General features: G+C 43.8%; 1 protein-coding gene across 1 annotated transcript; it reads right to left on the minus strand.

The window, feature by feature from the left end:
- Positions 1-7,590: 7,590 nt before the first annotated feature.
- On the minus strand, positions 7,591-14,644 carry GCM1 (glial cells missing transcription factor 1). Its single transcript, XM_032101523.1, has 5 exons — positions 14,435-14,644; positions 12,794-13,046; positions 11,727-11,839; positions 10,689-10,817; positions 7,591-8,196 (listed from the first exon to the last, which is right to left on the minus strand). Exons 1-5 carry the CDS (start codon positions 14,534-14,536, stop codon positions 7,591-7,593), a joined length of 1,203 nt encoding a protein of 400 aa, XP_031957414.1. The 5' UTR covers positions 14,537-14,644.
- Between the last annotated feature and the right edge of the window lie 11,778 nt (positions 14,645-26,422).

The raw sequence follows: 26,422 nt of genomic DNA on the forward strand, positions 1-26,422 counted from the left end.
ATAAACCAAGCCTTTTCCTTGAGTTTCAATGCTTCCAGATAGCTGTTTATTAAGTCTTATCAGAGGAACAGAGCCATTCGTGTGACCCAGGTACAGCATAGAGCACAGAAAGCAGGAGCGAGGCCCCTCTATCAAGATTTACACAGCCTTTTAAAGATAATTTAACCAATGGTTACTAAAAATGTACATTATTTTCACTTTCCTACCAATTATTCAGTAACATGACTAGGAACTGCGGAATTCTCTATCCAATCATTCCAAAGTACTTTTACTGCAGAATATGGAGTAGTAGAAGGAGAAGAAGGCTTAGAGAACAACAACAATCCTCCATTTTGATATTTTTTATCTATTTACTACAAAGAGAAGCCCAAAACCTCTAAATTTTTTACCCTGTGACAATCTTACATAGTAGTCTATCACCTAATTCACACCATTGTATTTTCAATTTCTTGTCTGGTCGTTGGTAATTTTTTCCAAGGTTTGAGGCTAAAACAGTGTTGTTCAGGGGGGTAAAACCCTTAAAAACAGGCAGAGAAATATTCTTGGCACTCTGGGTTCCTACAAGTTTCCACCAAGGACAGAAAGCACTGCGCAAAGAGGACACTTGTGCTGTGGTTTGTATTATTTATGACTGTCTGTCTTCAGAAGAAAAAATAGATTGGGCAACCCTTGGAAACGGAATACTTAAGCCACATCACTGATGATACAATTGCCAAATGAAGTGAAGTTTAAATCTTGACACAACTGATTTTGAGAAATGAAAACCACTTGCCTGAGACATGCCCTCCAAGACAGTTCTGCTTCCTCACCTACTAACTGGAAACAGCAGAAACGGGCTTAGAGTGAAAAGCTGGCCAAAGACCTTCCTGGCTTGCCCTGTCTATCTGCTGTACAGGAGATCATCTAACATTGCTCACAGAAATCAAATAATTCAACAAGGAGAGCAAACATGCTTGTGGCATTCACACTGCTGATGCTGCTGTCTTCAGGGCCACAAAGGCTGTGACCTGCTGCCCCAGGGTGTCTCTCATATGCCAGAGTTCAGATGGCTTTCCGGATATGCCACACTTCACATGGCTAATCCAAACAGAAACATCTGGAGACAGCAGCTCTCTGGTATGAGAAGAGCTATGACTGATCCTAAGTGTTACCAGAATCACAAAACAGCAGAGGTTTCAGTCCACCTCACTGTCCACTGAACAATCCCATACTTCATCAGCTCGTCTCTGAGGCTGTTTTAGAAGACTGTGTTGAAAACCAGGCTAATGTCAAGATAAAAAATATCCACTGCTTCCCCCTCATCCACCAAGCCAGTCCTCTCATTGTAGACTGCTCTGAGGTTGGTTAAGCACAGTTTCCCTTTGATAAATCCATGCTGACTGGCCTTAATCACTTTTTAGTCTTCCATGTGTTTGCAGTGTTATGAAGAGGATTTTTTCCACTACCTTTGCACATTTCAAGGTGTAGCTGGGCAGTGTGTAGTTTCCCAAATCTTCCTTCTTGTTCTCCTTGAAGACAAAAGTTACATTGCTTTTTTCCAGTCTTCAGACTCTCCCAATCACCATGACTTTTCAAAGATTATTGAGAGTGACCTCACAATAACACCTGCCAGTCTCCTCTGTGCTCATGGGTGCATGCAGGGCCCATGGGCTTATGTATGTCGGGTTTGTTTAAGTGTTCCCTAACCTGTTTCCCTGCATTGACAGTGAGTCCTCCTTGCTTCAGGAAATGACCAATGTTGGGGAAGTTCACCTTGTGAAAGACAAAAACCCCTTAGTGCCTGGGGACTGCAGCAGCTTAGGGAGGAAGAGGCTTTACATGGCATGGAGACCCAGGAGAGGCAGAGGAGAATGGGAAAATGGTGCAGTTCATTTAAAAAGAAAAATTAAGGAAGTCTGCTGGTGTCAGACTAAAAATAGATGCAATCAGTAATCAAAGCAGAGCATGAATAGCATATTGAAATTTCACATCTAAACACCTGAAGCAGTTGAACCTGACTCGTGCAATCTCTGCTGGCTGACCCTGATTCAGTACAGTGCCTCTTCCTGGCCATATCCCTGATGACATCCACCACAGGAGCCACTTCTACATATTGCCTGCAATGAAGTAAAACACTGACTGCTTGACCATAATTATTAAAAAGCCCCAGATTACTACCCTGACAGAAAGCAAAGCAAAATTACCAGGAGTACCAGACACACAGATTACTAAATATCCCAAAGACCAAAAGGAAAGAAAAGCTTTCTACAGTGAATCGAGGTGTATCCCCTAAAGCTTCCTCAGCTGGAGTCCTTTCCAACACCAGAAGTTTGACAACCTTCCTTCATTTAAAAATACAGAGAATGCATTTAGGACCATATTTTAGAAAATAGTTCATAGTCTTACCGATCTCCTCAGGGACAGGAGCTTTGTATAAGGGGTTGAAAAGGAAAATATCTATCTTTGCTCAGTCTGACCTGCAATTCTTTTCACATGCAAAGCAGAGGCCCTGGGGAGAGGAAGGCCGAATAAACACCGTGTATGTTCCCAGGGCTGGAGAGATGTGGGTCAAATCCCTGTTCTGCCTTCTCATTTCCCCTTTGGTGTGACCGATACTAAACCATTTCCCTTTCTCAAACTGGTATTCTCAGGATAAATACACTAATAAATGGAGGTGCCCAGTTGCTGTCTTGTACTATTTATGTATTCCTTATCATGATATGTCTATATTTCACCTTTAAATGCTGCATTAGTCAAAACCCCCCAAATATAAAAGCTGTGTTTCTGTAAGATACAGCCTGGCTAGTGTAGGATTCTGAGGAACATTTCTGTAGTTCTCTGATGGCCTTAAAAGAGCCCTTATATATAAAAGTACTTGCTTCAGAGCAAGCACAGAGGTTACTCCCAAAGAATTAGCCCTTAAATACTGAGGCCAGTGCTTTCAGAGGTAAGACTTTGGGAATGTAGTGTCGATCATCCATGCCACTTGTGTTAGCTTTGGCAGCAGCTACAGCCATCAGTAACAGCAATAAGCCAGAACAAACCATTTTGCCTGTGTAATCATCCACATCCTGACCTCCTCACCTCTCTGCTGGCTTCCTAATGCTTTGCTGCAGCTGTGCCTTGCAGAAAACCATTTCTGCAGAAGAGAACAAGGTTACAGGGTTACTTACGCGTGGATCCTCACAGATCAGTTCGTGTTTCTTCATGAAATAATCTGAATAACCCGAGCATTCATTGTATTTTCTTAAAAATGCAAAGGATAATGCACTCAGTGCTCTTTCACCTCTGATTCTCCCTCTCTACTCTGCTCTCGTGAGACTACACCTAGAGTGGAGTGCTACATCTCAGTCTGGGGCCCTGTGATGGTTTTGCTTGGCCTGGTTTTTGGTAGCAGGGGGCAGCCACAGAGATGGCTCCTGTGAGGAAGCTGCTGGAAGCTTCCACCATGTCCAGCAGAGCCAATGGCTGATGGCTCTGAAGATGGACATGCTGCTGGCCAAAACTGGGCCAATGAGACAGGTTGGTAATGCCTCTGTGGTGACAGATTTAAGAAGAAAATTGAAACAAAGTCACAAGGTTTTGGATTCTAGTCAGAGAGGAGGAGGAGGTGAGAACAAGTGACGGAAACAACATGGGACACCAAGGTCAGTGGAGAAGGAGGGGCAGGAGGTGCTCCAGGCGCCAGAGCTGAGATTCCTCTGCAGGCTGTGGTGCAGACCATGATGAGGCAGCTGTGCCCCTGCAGCCCATGGGGATCCACGGGGGATGCAGAGATCCACCCACAGCCCGTGGGGGAGGTGCTCACACTGGAGTGGGTGGATGCCACCAGAGGAGGCTGTGATCCAGTGGGAGACCTACTGGAGAGAGAGGGCCCTGCTTCCAGTCTGGAGCAGCCTGACCATGGAGGACTGCACCCCATGGAAGAGAGAGCCACAGTGCAGCAGTTTTGGGAGGACTGTGTGCCCATGGGGGGATTCACGTTGCAGCAGTTTTGGCAGGACTGCTGCTCGTGAGAGTGGACCCACATTGGAGAAGTTCACGGAGAACTGTCTTCTGTGGGAGGGACCCCACGGCCTCATTCCTCTCCCTGAGCAGCAGAAGGAAATCTCAGTGATGGACTGACCAAGCCCCCATGCCCTGTCTCCCTGTGCTGTCGGGGGGAAGGAGGGAGGGGGTGGGGGGAAAAAGGTGTTCTAAGGGCTTATTTTACTTCTCATTATCCTCCTCTGATTCTGTTAGTAATAAATTCACTTTGCAACTTAAGTTGAGCCTGTTTTGCCCTTGAAGTGTTTTCTCCCGATCCTTATCTCAACTCATGAACCCTTCATTAATTTTTTCGTTAATTTTTTCTTCCTCTCCTCTGCTCAGCTGAGGCAGGGGAGGGTGAGTGAATGGCTTTCGTGGGTGCCTGGCATTGGGCCAGTGTCAAACCATGGCAGGCCCCCAGCACAAGAAAGATGGACCTGTTGGAACGAGTCCAGAGGAGGCCACTAAGTTGATCACAGGGCTGGAACCCCTCTTCTATGAAGATAGGCTGAGAGAGTTGGGGCTGCTCACCCTGGAGGAGAGGAAGCTCTGGGATGACTTTAGAGCACCTTCCAGTACCTAGAGGGGGCCTGGATGGGGCTCTAAGTAATCTGCTCTAGTGGAAGGTGTCCCAGCCCATAGCAGTGCTGTTTGGAGCAAAATGGTCTTTAAGATCCCTTCCAACACACACCATTCTATGTATGATTCTGCTATTCTTATCGGGGCCCGGTTGGGTTAAAAGAGGCTTAAAGCAGTGATACATATGTTTCTTTTCATGTATCCCAAACACATTGAAAAATTAATTTTTTTGAAGATCAGAGATGAGATTGGTGTCTTTGTATTTCAAGCCAAACAGATAACTTTGGTGCTATATTGACCCACCATGCTGAGTGTACCTAAAGCGGAGGGGGTTGCTACCAGCACAGAAGTTGCTACAAGAGATTGGAAAGGTCAAAATGACCCTGGCAGGTTATAAATCTGGAAAGCCTTTCTGTGTTTAACCTTAGAAAAATCATAAAAGTTTCATTTCCTCCTTTTTAAAAATGAATAACCTGCCCTCCTTGAGCCTGGAATGTGTTTCTCTCAGAAACGTGCTGGGTGTGATGAACGCTGCGTGAACAGGGGCTGGGGCTCCCCCCAAACTGTGGCACAGTCCTGCTTGCACAGGATTACAAGCCTGGAAGCTGCAAGAAGGCAGCTCCTCTATGGCTCTTCTATGTCAGGGAGCTACTGAGGGGAGCTGAGATCACAGGAATAGGTTTCATTTTGTAAACCTTTTGATTCAGACTCAAAGGCAAACCAACAAAAAGGTTCTTCCTTCTCAGGCAGGGAGAAATGTTGGTAGTAATTATCTTTTAGGGAGGTTTGGTTGTAATAGTCCTTTAGGAAGCCTGTGAAACTTAGTAACTGGATGCTACCCATCTTAAAAGACTTGAAGAAATGATTGATTTGCAGGAAAGAAAATCAGATGAGTGAAAAAATGCGAACAGTTGGGATTGGAACGGAGAAGCCATGGAACAGGATTAGTTATTAAATTCCCTTTGCTGGAAGTTTCTAAAAGCAGAGGAAGTGGTTGGGGAGTGTAAAGGGAACTGATAGAACTTTGGTGTGGGAACAATTACCAAGGAGCTTCCCATCTGTATGGCACAGTTGCTGAGAGGTGATGCTGGCAGCATTGCAGTGGAGAGGCAAGGAATCCAGAGGAGAGACAAGGTGAGACAGAGCCAGATGGCAGTGGCAGGGGTCATGCCCTGCTCGGTCCCTCACTGGTGTGGCCGGTTTGGCAGTTGCAGAGGAATCCCAGCTATGGGACACCAGCCCTGGGGGCCCTGCCTGTCCCTAATCCTGCAGATCACCTCCTGAAGCACAAGTGTTCATGGCTCCTATTAATTTCTCTTTTTCTGTCTTAGAGGTAGAGGTTTTTACAAATGTTGATCAAAGTTTCCTTCTTTGAGGTAATGATCTGAAAAATCATCATAAAGCATGCCGAGCTTGGAATTAGTGTGGGAGAAACTCACTGACTAAAAAAAAGTTTGGAGAGTTGACTTTCATGTACAATAGTACACTGTTATTTTGTGATCTACATTTAGATTTTTTTCCACTTAAATCATTATGCACCCCATTTCACAAATTCCAGTAAACATTTTGAAACGCTCTATAAATACAATTCATTCTTGTCTTGTAAATGTCTCTGAACTACACCCTTCACCAGGAGAGTGGTTTCCCTAGCAACTAATCTATTCCAAAATCTTAAAAAAAGAAAAGAGAGAATCTAAAAGGGTAAAAAATAGCACCAAAAAAAAAAGCACGGTAAGACTGAACCTATTTGATGAACACAAGATACATCCCATTCTGAGGTACTGTGAAGTTTTTATTGCCACTTGTTTTATAATGCTGTCTTCCCAGACTCATCCCACTGAAAGGTTTATTTCTCCTCATATCTCTGGGGCATGACTTGCTCCCCAGGCAAGGCAGGGCATGGTTACAGCTGGGCAGCCGCTGGAGCTGAGGCTCTCTACCTTTGGTGGTTAAAGGAACCAGCCCTTTCATGTGGCTCCATACATGACATCGCTCAGCTCTTCCCTGCAGCAGGGGTATGTGTCAGTGTCTGCCTCTGCAGGGGAGGTTCGTGGCCCCTGAAACCCAGTCCAGAGAGCAGCAGAGGCCAGTCATGCAGGAAAGTCATGCAGATTTCAGTTATGGGAAAAGGTAAAGGAGTCTTTGCCGAAGGTGCCTGAGCCACTAAGTTCAGGCGAGAAAATTCCTATTTGGCAGCCTAGTTTTTTAAACAAATGTAGAGAACTGATGGGTTCTGCTGAAATACAGCTTATGGTAGTGGTCAGCAAAAGGGGTGATGTGTGGAATGGATGCTGAAGTTTTGTTTACAGTCTGCAATGAAAGAAATGAAAAGCGGCTGGAAAAAGCAGCAAGGCACCTTGAATATATACATGTATGAAACTGGGCCCAGCCCTGCAGACAAGGACTTAGGCAGTTGGTGTATTGGACACAATATGGCAGTGTGCATATGCAGCTCAGAAGGCCAGCTGTATCCTGGGCTGCATCAAAAGAAATGTGGCCACAGGTGGAGGAGGAGGATTCTTCCCATCTACTTCATTCTCATGAGATCCCATGCGAAGTGCTGCATCCAGCTCTATACAACACATGTGCAAGGCTGGTGTAGTGGAGGGACTTAGGTCTGAAGAGGGACTGACTGAAGAAGCTGGAAGAGTGCAGAAGGTTGTGCATGAGAGTTGTGGTCCTTGAGGTCATCCATCTACACCTTCCACAGTCCCACAGGCTTGAACAAGCTGTGTATCAAGGAGGGTTGAAATGCTACTAAACCAGAATGGCAGCGAGGCAATCTGCAAGAGGAGCTGATACCTTTTATTAGTTCCATGAAACAGTGGGGGGGAATATGACTGTTAAATAAAAAGGAACAAAGACAAGCCCCCCCTTCCTGGGGCCTGCAAGAGGAGCTAAAACTAGACCTGTTGTGGTAGAACATTCACGTCTCTGTTGCCACAGGGATGGAGAATTGGACCCATTGCCAGAGGAAGGGCCAGTAGGGGTGTTTAAACCCAGTCACCGTAGTGGGTACAGGTTAAAAAACATGTCGTTGTTGCAGTAGTTGAGACACACCTGGTGGCCTCCCCCGCCTCTGTCTCCTTCGCTTCCCCCTGGAGGCACCGAGAGCTGTCGGTGGGGTTGGGCCTCGCTCGCCACGGGGCAGGGGCTGCCCTGAGGCGCGGGGTAGGGGGGCAGAGAGAGGCAGCTGCCACTGTAGGTCAGCAGGGATTTTTCCCCACAGGATCCATCTCCTAAAGGGCCCATGTTAGACCTGAAGGGGTTGTGGCCACCCTTTGTTATGGGCAGGATGTGCTGGGTGCTGAGGTGGGCACACTGCTGGGGGGAAGGGGCTGTGCAGGGCACAGCAGGGACACTGCACAGCCTCTCGGCTCTGGGGGTCCTCCCGAGGGACAGGCTTCGGCTCCAGGTTGGTGCCTCTCTGGAGGCCCCATCCTCCCTGGCTGTCCTTGGGTATGGCAGATGGCCAGAGCAGCTGCTCAGTGTTGGCTCCTGGAAGCTTTTGCTTAAATGTCCCGTGAAATTAGCAGGTGATGTGTGAGCATCCAGCTTGGAAAGAACCAAAGGCAAAGCTTCCTGTGTCGGCACTGCACCTGTCAGAGACTTGGGAAAGCAAGGCATGGGTTAGTAAAACAAGGTGTGGTGTAGCACCTCTTCTCTGTGAGATGCTTACAAAGGCACTCAACTAATGTGATGGTTGGACTTGATGATCTTAGACGCCTCTTCCAACCTTGACCATTCTGTGGTTCTAGGAACACAGGTAACAAAGCAGATGGCATAGCAGAACCTCCCCCACCATAGTGGGGCTGCCCATGGGCTGTAGGGGCAAACTAAACAAGGCTCCCAGCTCACAGCTCTGCATTTGTTTCACCAGTTTTTGCCCAAAGCCTGTTTTACACTGAAAGAGTTGTTTAGACCTTGTGTTGACAGCCCTTGGGATCCACTGCCAGCATATACTGAAGAAGGACCTAAAAATGAAATTATGCTAATACATTAGACACCACAGAATTAATTTTTTTTCTATGGAGTTTGGAAAAGCTAAGTATGATTTTTTAAACTGATTGTTTTGAAGTGATCTTTTCACCACAATAATATTCTGCTTCAGCTTTTCTAGAGTCTATTTCTAACTAATAAATTTTCCTTTCTTTACATTTTTTTACCCCAGACACAGAAATTTCATTCAGAGAGGGATCAGCACACAAGAATTATTCTTCTGGGTCTTTTGTTCTGGATATTTCACAACTTCTTTAATTGCCTCAATTATTGGATTATAATTATGGAAACGTGAATTCCTTTCAGAACACTCATTTCTGATGAGCACCTGCAGGTCTCTCTTCTTTATAATTCTGTGTTTTCATCCATTTAATTATAGTGATTTTGCAGACTGCTGGAGCAGCAAACCTCCTTTCAGCTGTTCTCCACTCACTATGAGAAAAAATTCCAGCAGTCTGGTGTAGGACCCAGCCCATCTTCAGCTACAGTCCCGATGATGCTATAGAGAGAACATCCTATATATCACTTGCTCTATTTTGGGCTCATACCTTTTTCTAAAGTTCTCCTCCCTCATCTCTTATAAGCACATTAAAACTGAATCTTTTCAGAATATATTTTTGCAGATTCAGCGACACAGGTTCTGTGTGACAAACCAGACTCCTGAGTTAGTTCTATCATAGCTAGTTTTGGCAAAACGCAAATATGATGTGTAATTCCCAAGGAAAACCTGCTGGAGAGCCATGAACTGGTAAGCCAGCTGTGGGTAAATGGTCTGACTGTACAGAGTCAGAACAGCCAAATTGCAGGCTATTAGACATTTGTGACATCTTTAGTCTGTTTCTACTCCCACACAATTGAAAGTGAAAGCCTCAGGAAGATGTTTTAGGAAGGGAAAGATGAAGGCATGTCTACAGGGGACTTGACCTAAGCAAGCAGGCTGACCAGTAGGCTGAGTTATACAAGAAACAAAGAAGCCAGTGGCTCAGTAATATTTCCTAGGTGAAAACTATTTCAGCGTTCATGGAGACAGAACTAAATGAGTTATAGGAAAAACATTGTTGCTATATTTGTTAGACATTTAGACAGCTCAGCTGTTTTTTCTTATGCTTTTATTCCCACGCACTTGTGTCAAGATGTTCTGGTTTTTAGTGTCCTCCTGAGTATTTCCAGTAGAAATAGCTGCAGCTTCTAAATTCACATTCTATTCAAATGGCTTTAACTTCCTGTGCACTTTCTATCTATTTTTTGGGTTCCCAGACCCCCTTGCTTCTCCATGTCATCCATTTAAGAAATCTGTCCCCACCCAGACCAATTATCCCTTCTGTCTGTGGCTGAAGGGGTGTGGATTACTGTCCCTAACACCAGGATGGGGGAATGCACCATATCAAAAGTCAAACTGCATGTGAATACTGGTGATGACAATTGAGTGTAACACAGCCTTTTCCAGTAAGGCCACTGGAGGCAGCCTCACCACTCAGCCTGATTTCCCCCATCAGGCATGCAGCAGTCCCAGGGATCTCTGGAGATGCTTTCACAAGTGTTTCCACACCCATCAGAGTGGATGTTTTAACATCAATGCTTCAAAAAGTCATTCAGAGCACTCTTCTGCCTTCAAAGCCCTGCTGGACACCCAGGGAGCAAAGAGGGCAAACCAGGTATAGGTGATGCACCTTCCCCTTCTTAACCGTGGCAAAACTGAAGGGGAACAAACAGGGGCGGAGGATGCCTTCGTTTTTCTCGGTGGTGCCAAGAAATAGGAACAAGAGGCAATGGGCAGAAACTGATGCACAGGAAGTTCCACGTGCATGGTGATGAAACTTAGCCTGCCCTGCAGCCCTGCTTTGTTTACCAGCGTAGATGTAATCTCCTGCTGCCACCAGGCACAAATTTGCTCTGGAGAGGGGGTGTTGGCAGTGGATGACAGTGCTAAGGAGAGCAGGATGCTCAGGACAGCCCTGGTCCTTCTTGTACTGATCATGAGCATACAGAATGTGGAGATGTAAAGCCTGCTCCCATCCAGACCCAAAGCCCAGATAGCCTCCACCATGCCTTGAACCACATATTGTTTGACCAAAATTTCATTGACCAATAGCAAGGGTTACCTCAATCTCCTGGATTCTTTTTAATCTTAGAGAAGATGGAGAGAAAGCTGTCTTTGCTTTTTGGATTGATCTTCTTGCTTCTGCTTCTAGTTTTGTTTCTGGGCGTGGGTGGTCATGAGCTCCTTTGGACTTCAGAAAGAATTATGATGTGTTAAAGGTAGAGGAAACCTTGTTAATAATCTTAAGGGAGCAGAATTTATAGCACAGGCCAAACCCACACATTATGGTCTAATTTAATGCTTTGTATTTAACAGGATTTAGTTACTGTGAACTCAAATAATGAACATATCCCAGATGAAGTGGGATGGGGTAGGAACTCTCTGAAATCATAAAATCAGGGCCCCACATTTATTTGGAGAAGATGGTCCCCACAACAGAGCCCCAGCTGAAGCTATGAGGTCTTCTGCAGTTTGGCTACAGTGCAGTCACTTTCATTCTTCTCACGGTTTAGACATGTTTATCAGAACATTAATTTCCATTAGCTTCCACAGAGAATTAATTTTATTTAGCCTGCACGTAAGAAAAGACTGGAAAGCAGGAAAGTGGTTATGTTACTAAACTAGGACTACAGCTTCCAGAAATAGTGCCCATTATTTAAACACTTGCATACACTGTGTTCCAGATATAAGTTACATATAATACACAGATGGCATTTTCCATAGACAGCCGCTATGGAGGAGAGGACATAACATGGTATTTCTGAGGATTTGTTGGTTCCTATGTACCTGAGGCAAAATGCTTCAAAATCAACAGGTTTTCACAGAAGCCTAAATAAAAAATATACTATGCTGTAAAATCACAGTAGCATAGGCTAACTGAGGCTGGAAGGGCCTTCTAGCTCAACCTCCTGCTCAGGAAAGACTAACTTCAGAGTTAGATCAGGTTGCTAGGACCTTGTGAAAATTGTTCTCCTTACAGTCATTTGACCTTGCCATATTCAATAACCCCTATTTGTTGGAAGAAAAAATTTGCTGAATAAAACTTAAAATATCAGTCTTTAAGATTAACTTGCATAACGTTAGGTAATTTTATACCAACCTGGAAAAATATGAACTGGCCTTCATGCCTCCAGAAGTTGGTAACTGGGTAACCACCATGGCCTCGGCAGGAAAGGAGTCGCAGAGGTCCATTGCAGTTTGGACAGCATGTCCCTGGAGCAAAGATAGAGGGAAACATTTTCTGAGCAGCACTGATTAGATGAATCCCATGTGATACAATGGTTCATTGATGGCAGATTGCCACTTCTTGTTTGGTGCTCAGAAATCACACTGAGAGAAACTTCATGCAGAAAACTTCCAAACATAAGCAAATTCAACACAAACAAACTAATCATTGCCTTTATTCTGTCCATTATTAAATTTAATTTTAAAAATTTATTTCTATTACAATGTTATTACAATTTTATCATTTATTATCATGGTCAGTTTTAGATTTTCTCTTGTCAGTGTTTGGAATGTCATATGTATACTTGTCTTGGCTTTTCTAGAGAACATTGTTCTGCCCTCAGTGAGTGCTTGAGTAATACCTTTCTTTAGCCAGAATGTACATCAGATCCAGAAATCAGTATGTGCTAGCTCTACTGAGCAATCACAATTGTTTGGAATGGTCTTGTTAAAAGTGTGCCTGCAGCTCATGTTCTCTATTTGCATTGTCTTGCTCCAGTGACGTGACTATGAGGCAGATTTCCAGTCATCACAGTTTATGAGCAACTTCTTTCCTGCAAGATTTGCCTCCTGAGTTACTCTTGGGCCAGTGCAATATGAACACTCAGGTGGGCAGAAACAGCAGGGCAGGAAGCTGCCTGCACTGCACAGCTTTCTCAGTACCCTCACTCATGGGCCTGAGAAGGCTGGGAACCCATCCCTAACCAGCAGAAACAGAGATGAAAAAATGATTAGGAAAAAAAAAGAAAATAAGCAAGCAGATGGCTGCATCCCAACAGTAAGAAGTGTAAAATGCACTGTTCCAAATCAAGAGTTGCTTTGGAATATAAGGAATGGCAGAAGGAAGGCTGGATAATCCAAAGGGTATCCTATACTTTGATTTCTGCTCTGTTGTGTTCACTTATGAACTGCCATATGATGAACTGCCATGTTCGTACTCACGCTGTTGTTTTTGCCTGGCTTTATCACAAATGGCTGGTCTTAGGTAAATCTTCCTCCCGTCCAAGGTCGAGCAGTCGTTACCACAAACCACCACCCCAAGGCAGGACTTTTTTAAGATGCGAGAGTTGTGGTTGTTGGTGTTTCTCATTGCCCAGCTGCTGTGGTGCCTCTGAGCATTTTTATCCTCTGAGCTATAGATATGTTTTACATAGGAATCTGGCCATTCTTGAAACCAGTCTGTCTGGCTTACATGCTGTGGAAAGAAGAAAGCAAGCCACATTTTAGGCTGGGGAAGAGAAGAGCTTGTCCAGGAGCTGAACAGAGCTGGACCTCTGCTGGGTGTCCTCTAGCCTAGGTGACTCCAGGTGATGCTGGTTGTCAGGAGGGAGCAGTGGCGATAAGGCAGGGAAAACCCAGATCTCTGTGGCTCCCCATGAGCACCAGAGCATCAGGAAGGCCTGGCCAGGAGCTTGTTCTCACTCACCCAACCAACCAAACAAAAAGAATAAAAACAACCAAAAAAATCCCCCTAACAAGCACTAAACCTCAAGGACAGCACAGTAAGGAGCAATAAAAATAAAACTTGGAAAAAAACCCCAAAGGCCCAAGCACACATCACATCAGTACATCAGCGTACATCAGTGGGTACAGTCAATACAGTAAAATGTAGTAAGCTGTAAAGCATCTACCACACCCTATGATGGTTTTGAGAGAAAAGTTCTTGTAAGGCATACAAAAGCTCGGTAGAAATTTCCTTTAAATTGCTAATCCCAGGACAGAGAGGCACGACAGCACACCAACCAAGAAGAGAAAAACTCCCACGCCCCCCTGGTAGCCACTGGATAGTGTAGGGAAGGGTGTCAATGAAGCCTCCAAAATGAAATGCAGGTGAAGGGGACCTTGGGGTGAAGGGCAGGGAAGGGGACATCCCAGAACATAGAGGCTTTGGGCAAACAGCACTGTCATAGTAGGAAGAGGCTGGGATCCAGTAAGAAGGCAGGGTTGGGAGGTGAAAGGCAGAGCTGCATACTGAAGGACTGCAGCAGGAGGAATCTGGCAGAACTATGCAGAGCTGAGGGACAGGGAGGTGACATTGGTGTGCAGGGTGTGTGGGCTTTCAGTGAACAGCATGGTTGAAACTTCTAGCTAAGAGAACTAGAAAAGGACAGAGGGAGGGGAAGATCACTGTTGTGCCTCTCAGCAAATCTGCAAACATGAAGTGAGGTTTCCCTAGGTGCTCGTGAAAAGACTTACCTCCATGTGGGAAGACAGCCCTGGAGCTGGAGCCCAATCTGCAGCAAGACTGAGCACCCACAGTTGCAAGGCAGTTGTGGATGCTGTGCTCCCCTCTCATAAAGCACTACCCAGGGCAAAAAGCAATTCCTGGACAGCTCTAATTAAGTGCCCACAGCAGGAGGCACCTTTTTTCCCTCTGCTTTGTCTGGACTTAATCCACCAGGGAAAACAATGCTTCTGAAATGTCAATATTTTCTCAATATTTTCTAGCAAAACACTCCCCCATAACTTGAGGTGACAAAGAGAATAACAGCAAGGAGGCACAGATGACTGAGAAAGCATTTAAGATCAGTGGTGGAGATGACTGGTCAGAACTAAAAGAATTTCTAAGATCCAGATACATACCTGGGGAAGCTTGATGTCATTGATATCCCAACTCGTCATTTCTCCATGTCGGGAAGCAGAGTCCTCCTGCTCCATAACAGAATCATCTGCACCTTTCAGCATTTTTGAATTCCTTCCCAAAGTTAGCAAGAAAGTCGCTCCTGGCTGCTTTTGAAGTTGCCTGGCTGTCAGCAGTCTCAAGCAGTTTACAACCAGGAAGCTGTTTCCTGAAGCTAAATGATAGAGAGGCTGCTTATTAAAGATAAAAATCAGTGTTCTTCTGCCAGAAAAACTTGTTCCATTAAAAGTTTTGCAAGCCAGCAAGGCAGTGGAAAATATAGCTTAGAGATAGCCTGTGATGTTAGAGACATCTCTAACAGAAAGCAAATCGTGCTTGTGGCATCTGATTTGCTTTGCTCAATCTCGTCTCATACCAAGTTTATAGCCATGTAACTCTGCTCACAGGCTCTTTGTACATCTCTTGCAACTCTGGCTCTATATTCCTAGGGCCAAACTGATTGAACAGCTCAGCAGCTGTTAAGGGGTCTTTGAGTCACTGCTTACCCACTAGATATCTCTTGCTCTGCATGTAACAAAGGTGAGCAAAAGAGGGGTCTGCTCCATCACTTCAGAAGAAACGGTGCTCAGCCATTTCAAACATTGCTGGTATCTCTGAGAGCTTACCAGGTGCACCAGGGCAGTATAGAAAAGGAGGTTGGGCTATCTGCATTTTCCTGTCTCAATGGCAGACTGAAGAAAAAAGACCCACCAAGGTACGTTTGTTAAAACCAATGGATTTGCCCTGAAATCTTTTAAAGCATGTGGCTGACCTACTCTGAATGTCACTACCAGCCAAGCTTAATAAAATATTGTGTTGGTTTTGTCTGGGGTAGAGTTCATTTTCTTCACAGTGGCTGGTATGGGGCTGTTTTGGATTTATTCCAAACACAGGGTTGATAATATAGAGATTTTTTTGGGTTTGATCCTCAGTGATCCCATGCATGAAAAACTTTGTTCCCTTTGCTAAGGACAGAAAAGGTGAATCAGTTTTCTCTTTCAAGAAACCAGGAAGGTTTCAATGTTTTCAGGAGGGCACTGTAGTTATGCCAGTTAAGGATTTATCAAAGACTACTGGGCAGTGAGAGAAGTAAAATCTACCTGATACTCTATTTCATAGACTTTCAAAAGCAAAATATATTTCATTGTTATTTCTGGCTCTGTGTATATGTATGGCCCTTGTAAAGTGATTTAGCCTCCATGTCCTTAGTTTACTTATTTATAAAATACCTGTGATCTTAAATTCTCATGTTATATTTTCACCTCTAAAGGAAGAGTTTGTGGATATTTGCAGAGCACTTGAGACATTTGGCTGCATGGTGCTCTGGCTGCATAGTCAGAGCCCCACTGCCCCATGTTGTGACTCAGACTGTGAGGGAGAAAGAAGCAAAACATCCTCCATGGAAAAAGACCCCGACAGAGGGGTGCCTGGAAGTCAGCACCAGGGCTTTCAGGAATCTGAACTGAGGGCACTGTACTGGGAGGGCAACCAACAGGTTCAAATGAGATGTTAGACCAGAGAAGAAGGGAACACAATAAATCCGAAATAGAAACATCTGTAAGAAACGTCAGGTCTTCATGTATTTTCCTACTGTGCTACAATGAAAATGGAGATAGTAACGTCAGGACAAACGGAATACGAGCTGCATTAGAAAACTGAGTTGAATTTGCTAAACAAATCACCCTTGACTACTGTGTGCTCTAAAACATGAAATGATTTGTCACACAATTCAAAATCATGGCCTCATTGCTTTTAAAATTACTTTTTATAAATGAGATGTCTTGGCAATTGATTTTTAATTTTCTTCATTAGAGAAAATGGAGTATTTCTTCTTTATACTATATTAATAGAGCTAAAACAAGAATTAAATAATAATGTAAAGATTAACAAAAGACACAGATAATTTCATAATAATACACCCAAAAAATGAAGTTCGAGAGAATCACACATTTAACTACTTGCAGGCAAAGCTTTGTACTACTTATTTCTCTGTACTCTTGTGCTACAAGGGTGTTGCTGTGATATGTCATGAAAGTTGAACACTAATCAAGACAAAATAAAAAACGTAGGAAAGAAATAATATTTCAAGATCTGCTATTTAATTCTTATTTCTATATAACATCTGACATATGTTACAATACATTTAGAAAGAGTTATTAAACCATATATTTATGACTTGACTAGCAAGGATTTGGAAGATTTCTTCAATTTTCCTTGCAAGTACTTGGTGTTGACCACTTAGGAAAAGATTATGGATTTTTAAAATAAATTATGTATATTACCAATTTACGTGAGCCTATAGGTTAAATTAATTCAACTTCATCTGTGAGATTTATTTGGGAGGACAGTCTGGCAGACCATAACCACAGACATATTTTAGCAGTTCTTCAGCAGCCATCTACAACAAGAGATTGAGGACTGGAAAAAGGCCTGGAGTTGTAAAAGGCATCTCGCATTCAGGCTCTCTCTCTGGAGGAGGCTGAGCAAACCCTGCAGAGCAGCGCTGAGGAAAGCAGCTGTCCCTGCAGGGGTTGCCCACCACTGTCCAGCTGCCAGGCTCTGCTGCAGGGCGGTGGCTGGCAGCAGGAACACAGGGGTGTCCCCTGTCACCAGGGCAGGCTCCTTTCTTGTATTGTTTTACCAGCACACAAAGAAGGTGCTTTAGTCGGTGCTGCCATCAGTCTTCCTTTGGCTCATTGGTGTCATCTTTCAATGACGACAACCTTTAAGTGATGTCAGGTGCAGTCAGTGGAGCTTTACATGGGCTGAGTTACTTGTCTCACCAACCTCCTATGTTGCACTATCTTCCATGGCTGCCTTTGTGCCTTGCCTCAAGTTCATGATTTTCTCTGACACTGAAAGTTTCACCTTGCTGGTGGGAGCTTTCCTGCCTCTCCTTCACTGCAGCTGTTTGCCTTCACATGCTTCTCGTCCCACTTCTACTACCACAGAGTTTCATGATGCTGCTCCACAGGAACCAAGGAACATGCGTGCTTATAGCAAGATGCTACTGATACTCCTTGAGGAATACTGCTCCAGATTCGCCTTTTTTTTTTTTTAATACATTCTCTAAACTTAAAAGTAACAACTTTATCATCCAGTTCAGCCTTTCTATGTGATAACCGTGGCAGTAGGATGAAGCAATATGATTATCTCCCAGATGCAGAGCATAAACTCACTGCAAATAGACAAGTCATTATAATGAGTTTCCGCCTGTGGAAAAATGCGCTGGGGATGCTGCTTATTTTCAATAAGCAATGAGACAAGCTTTTGTTCTCAGATTGTCCTGACAGATCCTCAAGTTGGCTGCCTCTATATTCAACATCATTGAAATGCTTATGATGTCTTCACCTTTCAGTATCCAAAAGTGGAAGTTTCTCCCCTGTGGTCTGGGTCTTAGAAGGAAGATGGACATATTTTGAGATGGAAGTACTTTTAAATCCTTGGTTGGTTTTGTTTATCCTTTGTTTCTCTTTAATTATTTTCTCAAAACTTATTTTTATATCCCTTGAGATCTGAACCAGCTGATGAGCTCCTATTTTTGTTCAGTTACCATCCTTCTGAATTCTGAACTGCTGTGGATAAGAAATCAGTTGTAGGTGGTGTAGTTCTCCCAGCTTTGCTGCTTCAGTCACATTCATTGAACAACTTTTTTAAAAATTTTAAAATTGCTTTTTAAAATAAGTTTTGTTTCCCTACCTTTTCCAAACATCCTCTTTCTAGAGTGCTGTGTCAGGTGACATAGTCTGCAGGCTTCTCTGGTTGTCCCATTGCATGACACAGACGTATCTACACCATAGATTGTACACCAGACAGATTAGTACAGAGTTCACCTCAAAGCTCAAACACTGGTTAATGTCTTGACCTCTTTCTTCTCAGGCTACAAATATGTATCTTGCATCACTCCTGCCCTCATGGGCTGCAGCCACTACTCAGTACAGACTCTCAGGATGTCTCTGCCAGAGTGCCTGGGAGGTGCTGTGTATTCCTGCCTGTACTGCACAGACTGGAGGTGGACACACAGACCATCGAAGCACCTTACTGAGGGGATATTCAAATCCTGCTGTTGGGATGGTAAATTTCTTGAACTGGTCTCACTCAACAGCCTGCAACCGTCTCAGTTTTTCCTCTGTGTCAATGGAACAGTCATTTGGCTCCAATATTCTCATTTTTCATTTTCTATTTTACTTTTCTGGCTATTTCCAGCAGACAGATGCAGTTGTGGGCATGTTTTTTCAGAGACTCTGCCACATGAGGTTCATGTCCACACACTTGTATTGCATAGAGTAAATATTTTTGCCAGGCCGCTCAGTCCCTCTTCCTGAGAAAACTGATATTCATCCACGTCTGCATTAGCTTCCAAGCAGTGTTCTCAGCTGAGAGCCTGGTAGTTGAATGATTTACTATTGAACAGAATAGTACCAGTAATTGGTTAACTTTTTTCTTCCTTTTCTCCAGGACAGTGTTTTAGTATCAAATGCTAGGAATGTGTCTTTTTCTGCCGTGTTAAGAACATAGTACAAGTGGAAGTTTTGAGGCCTGAGCTCATTTTAATCATTGTTTGGAATGCTTGAGTGTATGCAAATACATATTTCACTTTATTTCTTGGTATCTCTTTATTAAAGCTGTGAGCTGTAATTCTTTGGCAGTGAAGTCTAGGTTTTTTATTTACTTTATTGACCCCTTTGATTTTTTTTGTCGTAACACATCAGACAGTCTGCAAAACAGGTGATGTTCTACCATCACATTAACTTCCTGGGGTAAAATTAATGGTAGTTATTCCACAGAAACAAAACCACCATGGCAATGTAACAGTATTAATGTTGTGATGCTGTAAAAAACTTAGGTCTGGGTAAAATTTTCATTTAATTTGTTCATCTTTCTGACCATATAAACTATCCATCCTGTTTTGTGGGGTTGGTTGGTTGGTTGGTTTGTTTGTTTTTGTGGCTTTTTTCACTAAGATCATAAATTCACATGCTTTAGCTGGAATCACTGGTTTCTATGGACTATCTAAAATTTTAGTTGGAATGCTTTTTGTGTGTCATGTTTAAAAATTACAATCTCTTAGTGACAGTATTATCATGAGATTTAAAAATTACTTTAGTTTATGGCCATTCTGCTTTCTTATTTCACTACTTTTCAAAGCCTAAGGCATTCACTCCTTTTGTCTCTTGATCTGATATTCCATTTCTCATCTTGCCTTTGCATCTGGTACAAATACATTTAATTTTGTAGTTCTGCCTGGCGTGAACATCACGTGCATGCAAAATCTCATTTCATGGATTGACACTCACATATTGAATGTGGTGCTTTTCTTTTCCTTACAATTCCGTGATTTTCCCTTTTGTGATTTAAAGAATGTGTAATTGCTAAATGAGTTGTCTTTCATGTCCCTCTGCTTCAGAACAGGAATTTGGTATGTCACTATGATTGCTGTTTTCCTTGTTCCCACTCTGTTGCTGCAATATGCATTCTAATTTTTGTGTTGTTGGAAGCGACTCATTTCTGATATCTCTGACAGCATGCTCTGCTTTTCTCCATGGTCAGGTGGAGTCTCCTATCTACAGAATCCATCCTCAGCTGCAGGTAATTCCAAAATAAATTCCTATCAGTTAACCGTGCCCTAGCTTTGAACAGCCAGTTTCTGGTATAATCAGCTGCTGTGGAGATCCTGTATGTGTTCCTCTTTCTACAGACTAGGATATCTCACAGATTCAAGTGTTCAGGCAGAACAGTAAAACTTTAACTAATTTGGTCTGCCATACTTTCAAGAATGAGAGGAACTTTTCCACAGCCTGGGTGCTGAAAGGAGCACTGTGTGGGGGAAACCGGGCTTTGTTCTGGTCACTTGCTTTGCAACAGAGCACAGCTTGCTTTACTCCTGAGAAATCATAGCTCAGTACCCAGCAGGCTGGTGGAAATTTAAACAGTGACATATGGTCAGATCTTTTACAATTTGAGGAGTGCCAGATTGCACTTGATTATCTATTTGATTCCAGGTTCTATCTGTTGATTTTAGGAAAGAAGAATCCTAGCTATAAGCCTAGGTTTGGCAGTCCGGTGTAGCATCCTGACATTGTTAGTCACACCTTGGAATTTCTCAGCACCCTCCATGCCATTGGTCTCATCTGCTGCAACCCAACAAAAGCTGCTCCAATACCCTCTACTCAAAAATTTTCTCCTTGGCCTTCATAGCAGTTCCCAGGAACTATTTCTGTAGGTCGTTAGCAAAACTTGTGAAGGCCAGCTGCACTTTCACCTTATGGAAACTGGTAACAAGCCAAACCCAGACAGATATGTCCACCCACATGGGCAGTCCCTGCCTGTACTGATCAGCTGATAATTATTGCATCTTTCTTTGGCAATATTATGGCCAGCATGCTCTTTTCTCATTCGGTGTACATCTATCACACTAGTGCGCATCTAAGCTACTTCTTTCTCAAGATTGGCTTGAGAAAATCTCCCTTCTTATAAGTTTTGCCTGTCCTTGCTATTGTATCTGCTCCAGGAGAAGGAACACAATAGAGTTTCTCAGGCTTCCGAGCTGGTCTGACACCTACAATACCCCTGTGGGTGGGAATTCACCCCCATGTTTGCCTGTGCACCCTCCCTGTATTTCCTCCTGGTTCCAGCTGTAGTAGCCATTTTGCAGACCTTGTTTCACTGGCAGCATGGATTCATCTTAGGACACCTGTAACTCCAGTAATGCAATCCAGTGGCACAAGGCAACACCTTGTTCTCTGAAAATACAGACGACTCTCTACTGCAGCTAAGGTCCTCACATGCTAACAGATTAATTCCCTAGAAGTGGTGACATTGCTCCCCATGTCACATTCCTTTCCTCACTTTCCTTCTCCATTCACACTCACCTATCCCCCAGCTACGTGGAGAGTGCACAGTACAGTAGTGTCTACAGTACCTACAGATTTCCCACGTAGTTTTTCTGGTATAGAATAAGAGTCAGCAAAACGAGTAGGCTGGGATGCCTGGTTTGTTCTTTAGCTCTGAGGCTGACCTCCCCTCTTGTCTTGCTTGAATCATGTTTGCAGAATGACTGGCTAACTTTTAAGGCACTCCTGCAACCTGATCCCCCACTTCACTGAAAGTGGGTATGCCTCCATAAAGCAAGGTAGCTGGCTAGGTATTGGAAGCTGTGCAGCTGCATTACCAGGTGGCTCTGCCAAGGTTACTTAGCTCTGCTGGCTCTAGTTTTCATGTCTGGCACTGTATCATGACAGGAGAATTTCTTTCTGTCTCTGCCCAGTTGGACAAATGTCAGGCCAGCCTTGCTATAAAAGCCCATCCACATGAGTGGCATGGTATTGCAGGTTGTTCTCAGACTGCTCCAAACAAACCACTGCCCTCTCAGAAGATGGACCATGCCTTTGAAACTAGATACAGTACAGTTTTCAGCATATCTAATAACATGGTGCAGCAGTGTTTGGGTAATCTGATGACACACTCCAGTGATTGCCTACGGATCTGCTGTCGTGCTGTGGCACAAACGGCAGCAGGAGTCTGGTAGGTACCACTGGTTTCCTAACATCTCATGCTCCTCTCAGCACAGAAGCACAAGCCTGTCTTTCATTTTCTCTGCATTTTACTTGTCCATTTGTCCTTCAGGAAGAAGAAGCCCAGAGCTTTTTCTGCACTGCACGGAGCGAAAGTCTCTGGACTTGTATCTGTGACCGCAGCGAGGGTGGGCAATGTGGTGCTGGTGCCACAGACCCAGGGACCCTGCTACCAGCATCGACACGGAACAGCAGAGACCAAGGACAGAAGTTACACCATGGGGCGCCTTGACCAAAAGCAAGTTGTCGTTGACTGTCCTGAAAAGCCAGACCTTGGCTTTGTGGCACCACCAGAAGCAGGAAGGCAACAAATGAGAGGCAGCAGCAGATGGGGAACATGTGTGTTTGGGCAGAGCCTGCAGGGACACCCACAGCCTATGGCAGGAACTCCTACATATTTTATGGTGTTGTTTATACATCTTAACCTTATGGAAACAATGGACCTGTGGTGCTGTACAGCTCTCTTCAAAGCACTGAGACCAAAATAACCTTACTGCTGTTTTCTGAATTACCTTTCTTCTAGCTGCCTTTTAGCAACTTGCTTCTCTGGGGATCATCTAATTTTGTGGCAAAAATCCTGGTTTTAATTGTTGTTGATAAACAAGTGAAAATTGCTTTTTACACCCTTCCCCCTTCCCAACTACCTTCAAAGCTGCTAAGCAGAATTTCTTGCAAAGTGAGAAAGACAAAGAAAATCATTATGTTGTTGTTCATTCCTTCCACAGTTTGTGCATGACTCCAATTCCCCTTGGCAAAGGCAGCAAATTGATCAGGAAATGTCCATATGAAGAACTACAACTTGAAGAATGCTGCTAAAATAGTGTCCTAGTGCTCTAACTGGCAGCAGTTTTCACACCTTCTTCAAAAGCTCCCTGCCTGCACCCTGCTCAGAAACAAGTTCCCACTATCCCTTCCTCACCCTCTCTCCTTTCCAGATGTATTGACTATTGTTTAGTCCTCTGGCTTTGCAAATGATTATTTCCATTCTTAGCCTGTTTACACACTTAATTTTGCTGTTCCTCCTCCTCATTTAAAATGTAAAATACTTGAAATATCTATGTTTTAAGTAGGTACAAGCAAGAGATTCTCTTATAAATCACCTTGGAGATAAAAATGGTATTTTCTAACTTTGCTGCTATTGTGCATATTTGGGCACACAAAATTTCTAACATGTATTGATCCCTTAAGGCAGTCAAATCACAGAAATGAATCCCTAGAAGATTTTTTACAGAAAAATAGAGAAAAGCAACATCAAAAAAAGGGGCAATACCGGCTACTGGCATTAAGACTTGGTCATGCAGCCTCTCTGAAGCACATGTGGAAAGTGAGGATTGGGTAACTTTAATGAGTGACCATCCCAGAGGTGGTGCTGTCAGAAATAGCTGAACTCACCAAGGCTTTTTTTTTTTTAAGCCATACAATTCACTTATCTACATACAAAGAGCTTGTGCAAAGGGACTTTTCTGCCATGACTATAGCAACCATTATAACATCTATTAGTCACATAACAGCAGAAAAAAAATAGAAACATGAAACTACTTGGAATGCAAAGCTGCCTCTTTCACTTCCATTCAGCAAACTCTTCAAAAGGAAAAAAAATTGAATCAGTCATCTCATTCAGAACAAACAACTTCTTAGGGAAATAATAAAATAAATGGCTGGATTTGGGATAAACATCTGTTGTTCATACCATACCCACCATGTTATGAAACACAGAGGGAAAACAAGAGGACAAGATGGGAAAGGGCTTTGTGCAGGTGCAGGATGCACAACATGTCCTTACACATTGCTCCTGCCCATTTTCTGTCCCTGTCTTTGACAAACTGTGGAAATGGTTCACAAAATAAAGAGACTTCTCGCCACCTTCGAATCCTTGGCTGAACAGCCTCAGTAAGTATCCCCAGTTAAAATGCTGTGGGGCAGTCAGCTGCCCCTGTCAAGTTTCCCTGTATGCATTTCTCAGTACTGGCTCTGCATTAGTATGAAGCCAGAGCTTTGCTGCAGTCTACAGACAGCAGAAGACTTGGCCTGGCTTTCAGGATATTGAGAAATCAGCAGTTTCTGTAGAGATGGAACAGAGAACCATCACCACAATGCTGCGGGTGCTCCAGCATAGCTCTAGGAATCACCATGTCGCCTGAGCTGCACAAAGAGCAAATTCCCATTTGAGTCGTGTGGGAACTTTAAGCAACAATTCCTAAGCATAGGTTTGAAAGGAACATGTATAAGGTGCTGAAATTGTTCTGTGGACAGGCCCTGTCTGCTTGTTCTGGATGTTACTAGCTCCCATTTCATGTGCTGTGCCTCCATATTTAGCACAGCTGCATGAAATTTAAAAAAATGTTCCAGAATTGTAAAGTTGGGAGTAACAAACTTTAAAAGTCACCTAAACTGACTGCTTGTCTGAATTGCTTCTTTCTGCTCCAAGCTGTGTGCAGTTTGTGCCCAAATGCACTGTGGTTTTCCAGTTTTGCCTTAGGGTGGATTTTTATTTTGTTAGAGGGAATTGCTATATAGTGACCTTAATAAATAAGACATGGACACCTATGTTACAAAAGGTCTCAAAAATCACATTGGAAAGTTAACACCACACAGCTAAAATACCTCTCATACTCTTCAGTGGTAACTGAGTACCAGCCCTAAAACGATTGGAAAATCTCAATAACAACTTGCCAACTATTTTCAGAGTGCTGAAATGAGCTGTACATGCTGAGATCATTAACAAGACCAAGAAAAAATGTGTTCAGTGCAGTTTCCCATCTATTAGATTACTTTGCCTCTCCAGCAGTCTCCAGAGAAAGCCTCTGGCTGTTTGTTAAGGTCACTGAATCATTTCACTACAATAAATGATCTCTCTAGCTGGAAATGTTGGAGAGGCTCCCCCGTGTCTCAGCGTTGCCGTATCAGTGAGTCACTGCGAGCCCTGTGCTCACGGGTGAACACGCACCACACCCAACCCACCCCTCCCCTGGCCTTTTTCTTCTCTTTGTCCTCCTTAGTGTAGCTCTTACTTTCCTGGCATTATTAAACTGATAGAGATCTGTATATTTTACAGTCTCTGGACAGAAAGAGAACACAGACCAAAAAAAAAAAGGCAAAACCCCACCAAATGTCATCTGGGCTCCCCAGTCTTGGGAGTCTTTGACTTTGCCACGTGTAGGCAATTACAGGATGGAGTCAGCAATGTTCCCACGGGGCTCTGGCAGAGCAGGAGGACAGAGTGTCCCAGGGCAAAAGCTGTCTTCTGCACCACTTAAAGCCTGGAGACAGCAAGTATTGAGTCAGGACATTGAGAGGCGTGCCAGTGTAAGAGTAGTTGACATGCATGGTTTGGCACACCATGTAATCAGTAACAGAAGGAATTGTAGGTCACATCAGCCATGTTCCTGTCACAAAGAGCAGCACCATCTCCCAGATGCAATCCAACATAGCACTGATGAAGAAGACCAACATACCATTGACAAATGCCTTTATTTCCCTCAGCAGGAGGTAGCAGGCTGTTCCCTTAGAGAAACAAATTCCAAAAAAACATCACCTGCAAGCCCTTGGCAACATTTTCTCTCCTTATCCCCAAGTGTGCAATACATTTCTCTTCCAGCTTTGTTCTCTCCTTTATCCTTATTATTTGCCTTTCTGTAAGGCTCATTCCTTTATTGGACTGAATCCTTGTAGGAGAGAGGAACAAATAAGCACCACTGGGTTACTAATGGGTAGTTCAGTAGTGCTGGTTACAAACCAGGCTCTCTCTCAGTCACTCTTAGAGTTCATCTATGCAAAGTTCATATGCTACAAAGCAGTCACCAGCCTTCCACCCCAGCAACTCCTGTTCAGGCATGCTTGGCTCAGGCTGAGTCCAAGGCACTCCATTCCACTTTTTCAGAGTAGTGAATTTATCATGGTTGCTTTGCCCCTGTAAACTACATCTCAGATGTCTGTCTCTGTCTCTCTGCACTGCCACAATCACAGAATATTTTCGGATAAAGGGTTCCTCTGGAGAAGCACCTACCTCACAGCAAGGCTAATTTCAAAGTTACAGTAAGATGCTCAGGGCCTGACCAGTTGAATATCTCCAAGGATGGAGAACAGCCTCCCTGGAAAGCCTGTGTCAATCTTTGACTGCTCTCATTGTGAAGGATTTTTTCCATACATTTAATCTGAATTTCTTTTGCTGCAACTTATGCATTTGTCCTCTCATTGCACCTGTAGGTCTTCTGGCTCTCTACTGCCAAGAGCTCTCTACTCATCCTCCTCCTTATCACCCTCAGGCAGCTGAGAACAGCAGTGAGGTGTCCCCATCTTTACTCGGCAGCTCCCTGAATCTCAATGCTCTCTGGCAGACAGAGGACCCAGAAACACATTTGCTTTGCCAATAGGCAT

The sequence above is a fragment of the Corvus moneduloides genome, chromosome 3, assembly GCF_009650955.1.
Source record: "Corvus moneduloides isolate bCorMon1 chromosome 3, bCorMon1.pri, whole genome shotgun sequence".
Lineage (NCBI taxonomy): Eukaryota > Metazoa > Chordata > Aves > Passeriformes > Corvidae > Corvus > Corvus moneduloides.

Coding starts and splice junctions, on each gene's coding strand:
- GCM1 (XM_032101523.1), bottom strand. CDS start 14,536: ATGCTGAAAGGTGCAGATGATTCTGTTATGGAGCAGGAGGACTCTGCT. Junction 10,818..11,726: donor GCCAGTTCATATTTTTCCAG/GTTGGTATAAAA, acceptor TTCTTTCTGAAG/TCCAAAGGAGCTCATGACCA. Junction 8,197..10,688: donor AAAGAATCCAGGAGATTGAG/GTAACCCTTGCT, acceptor TGCTTTCCCAAG/TCTCTGACAGGTGCAGTGCC.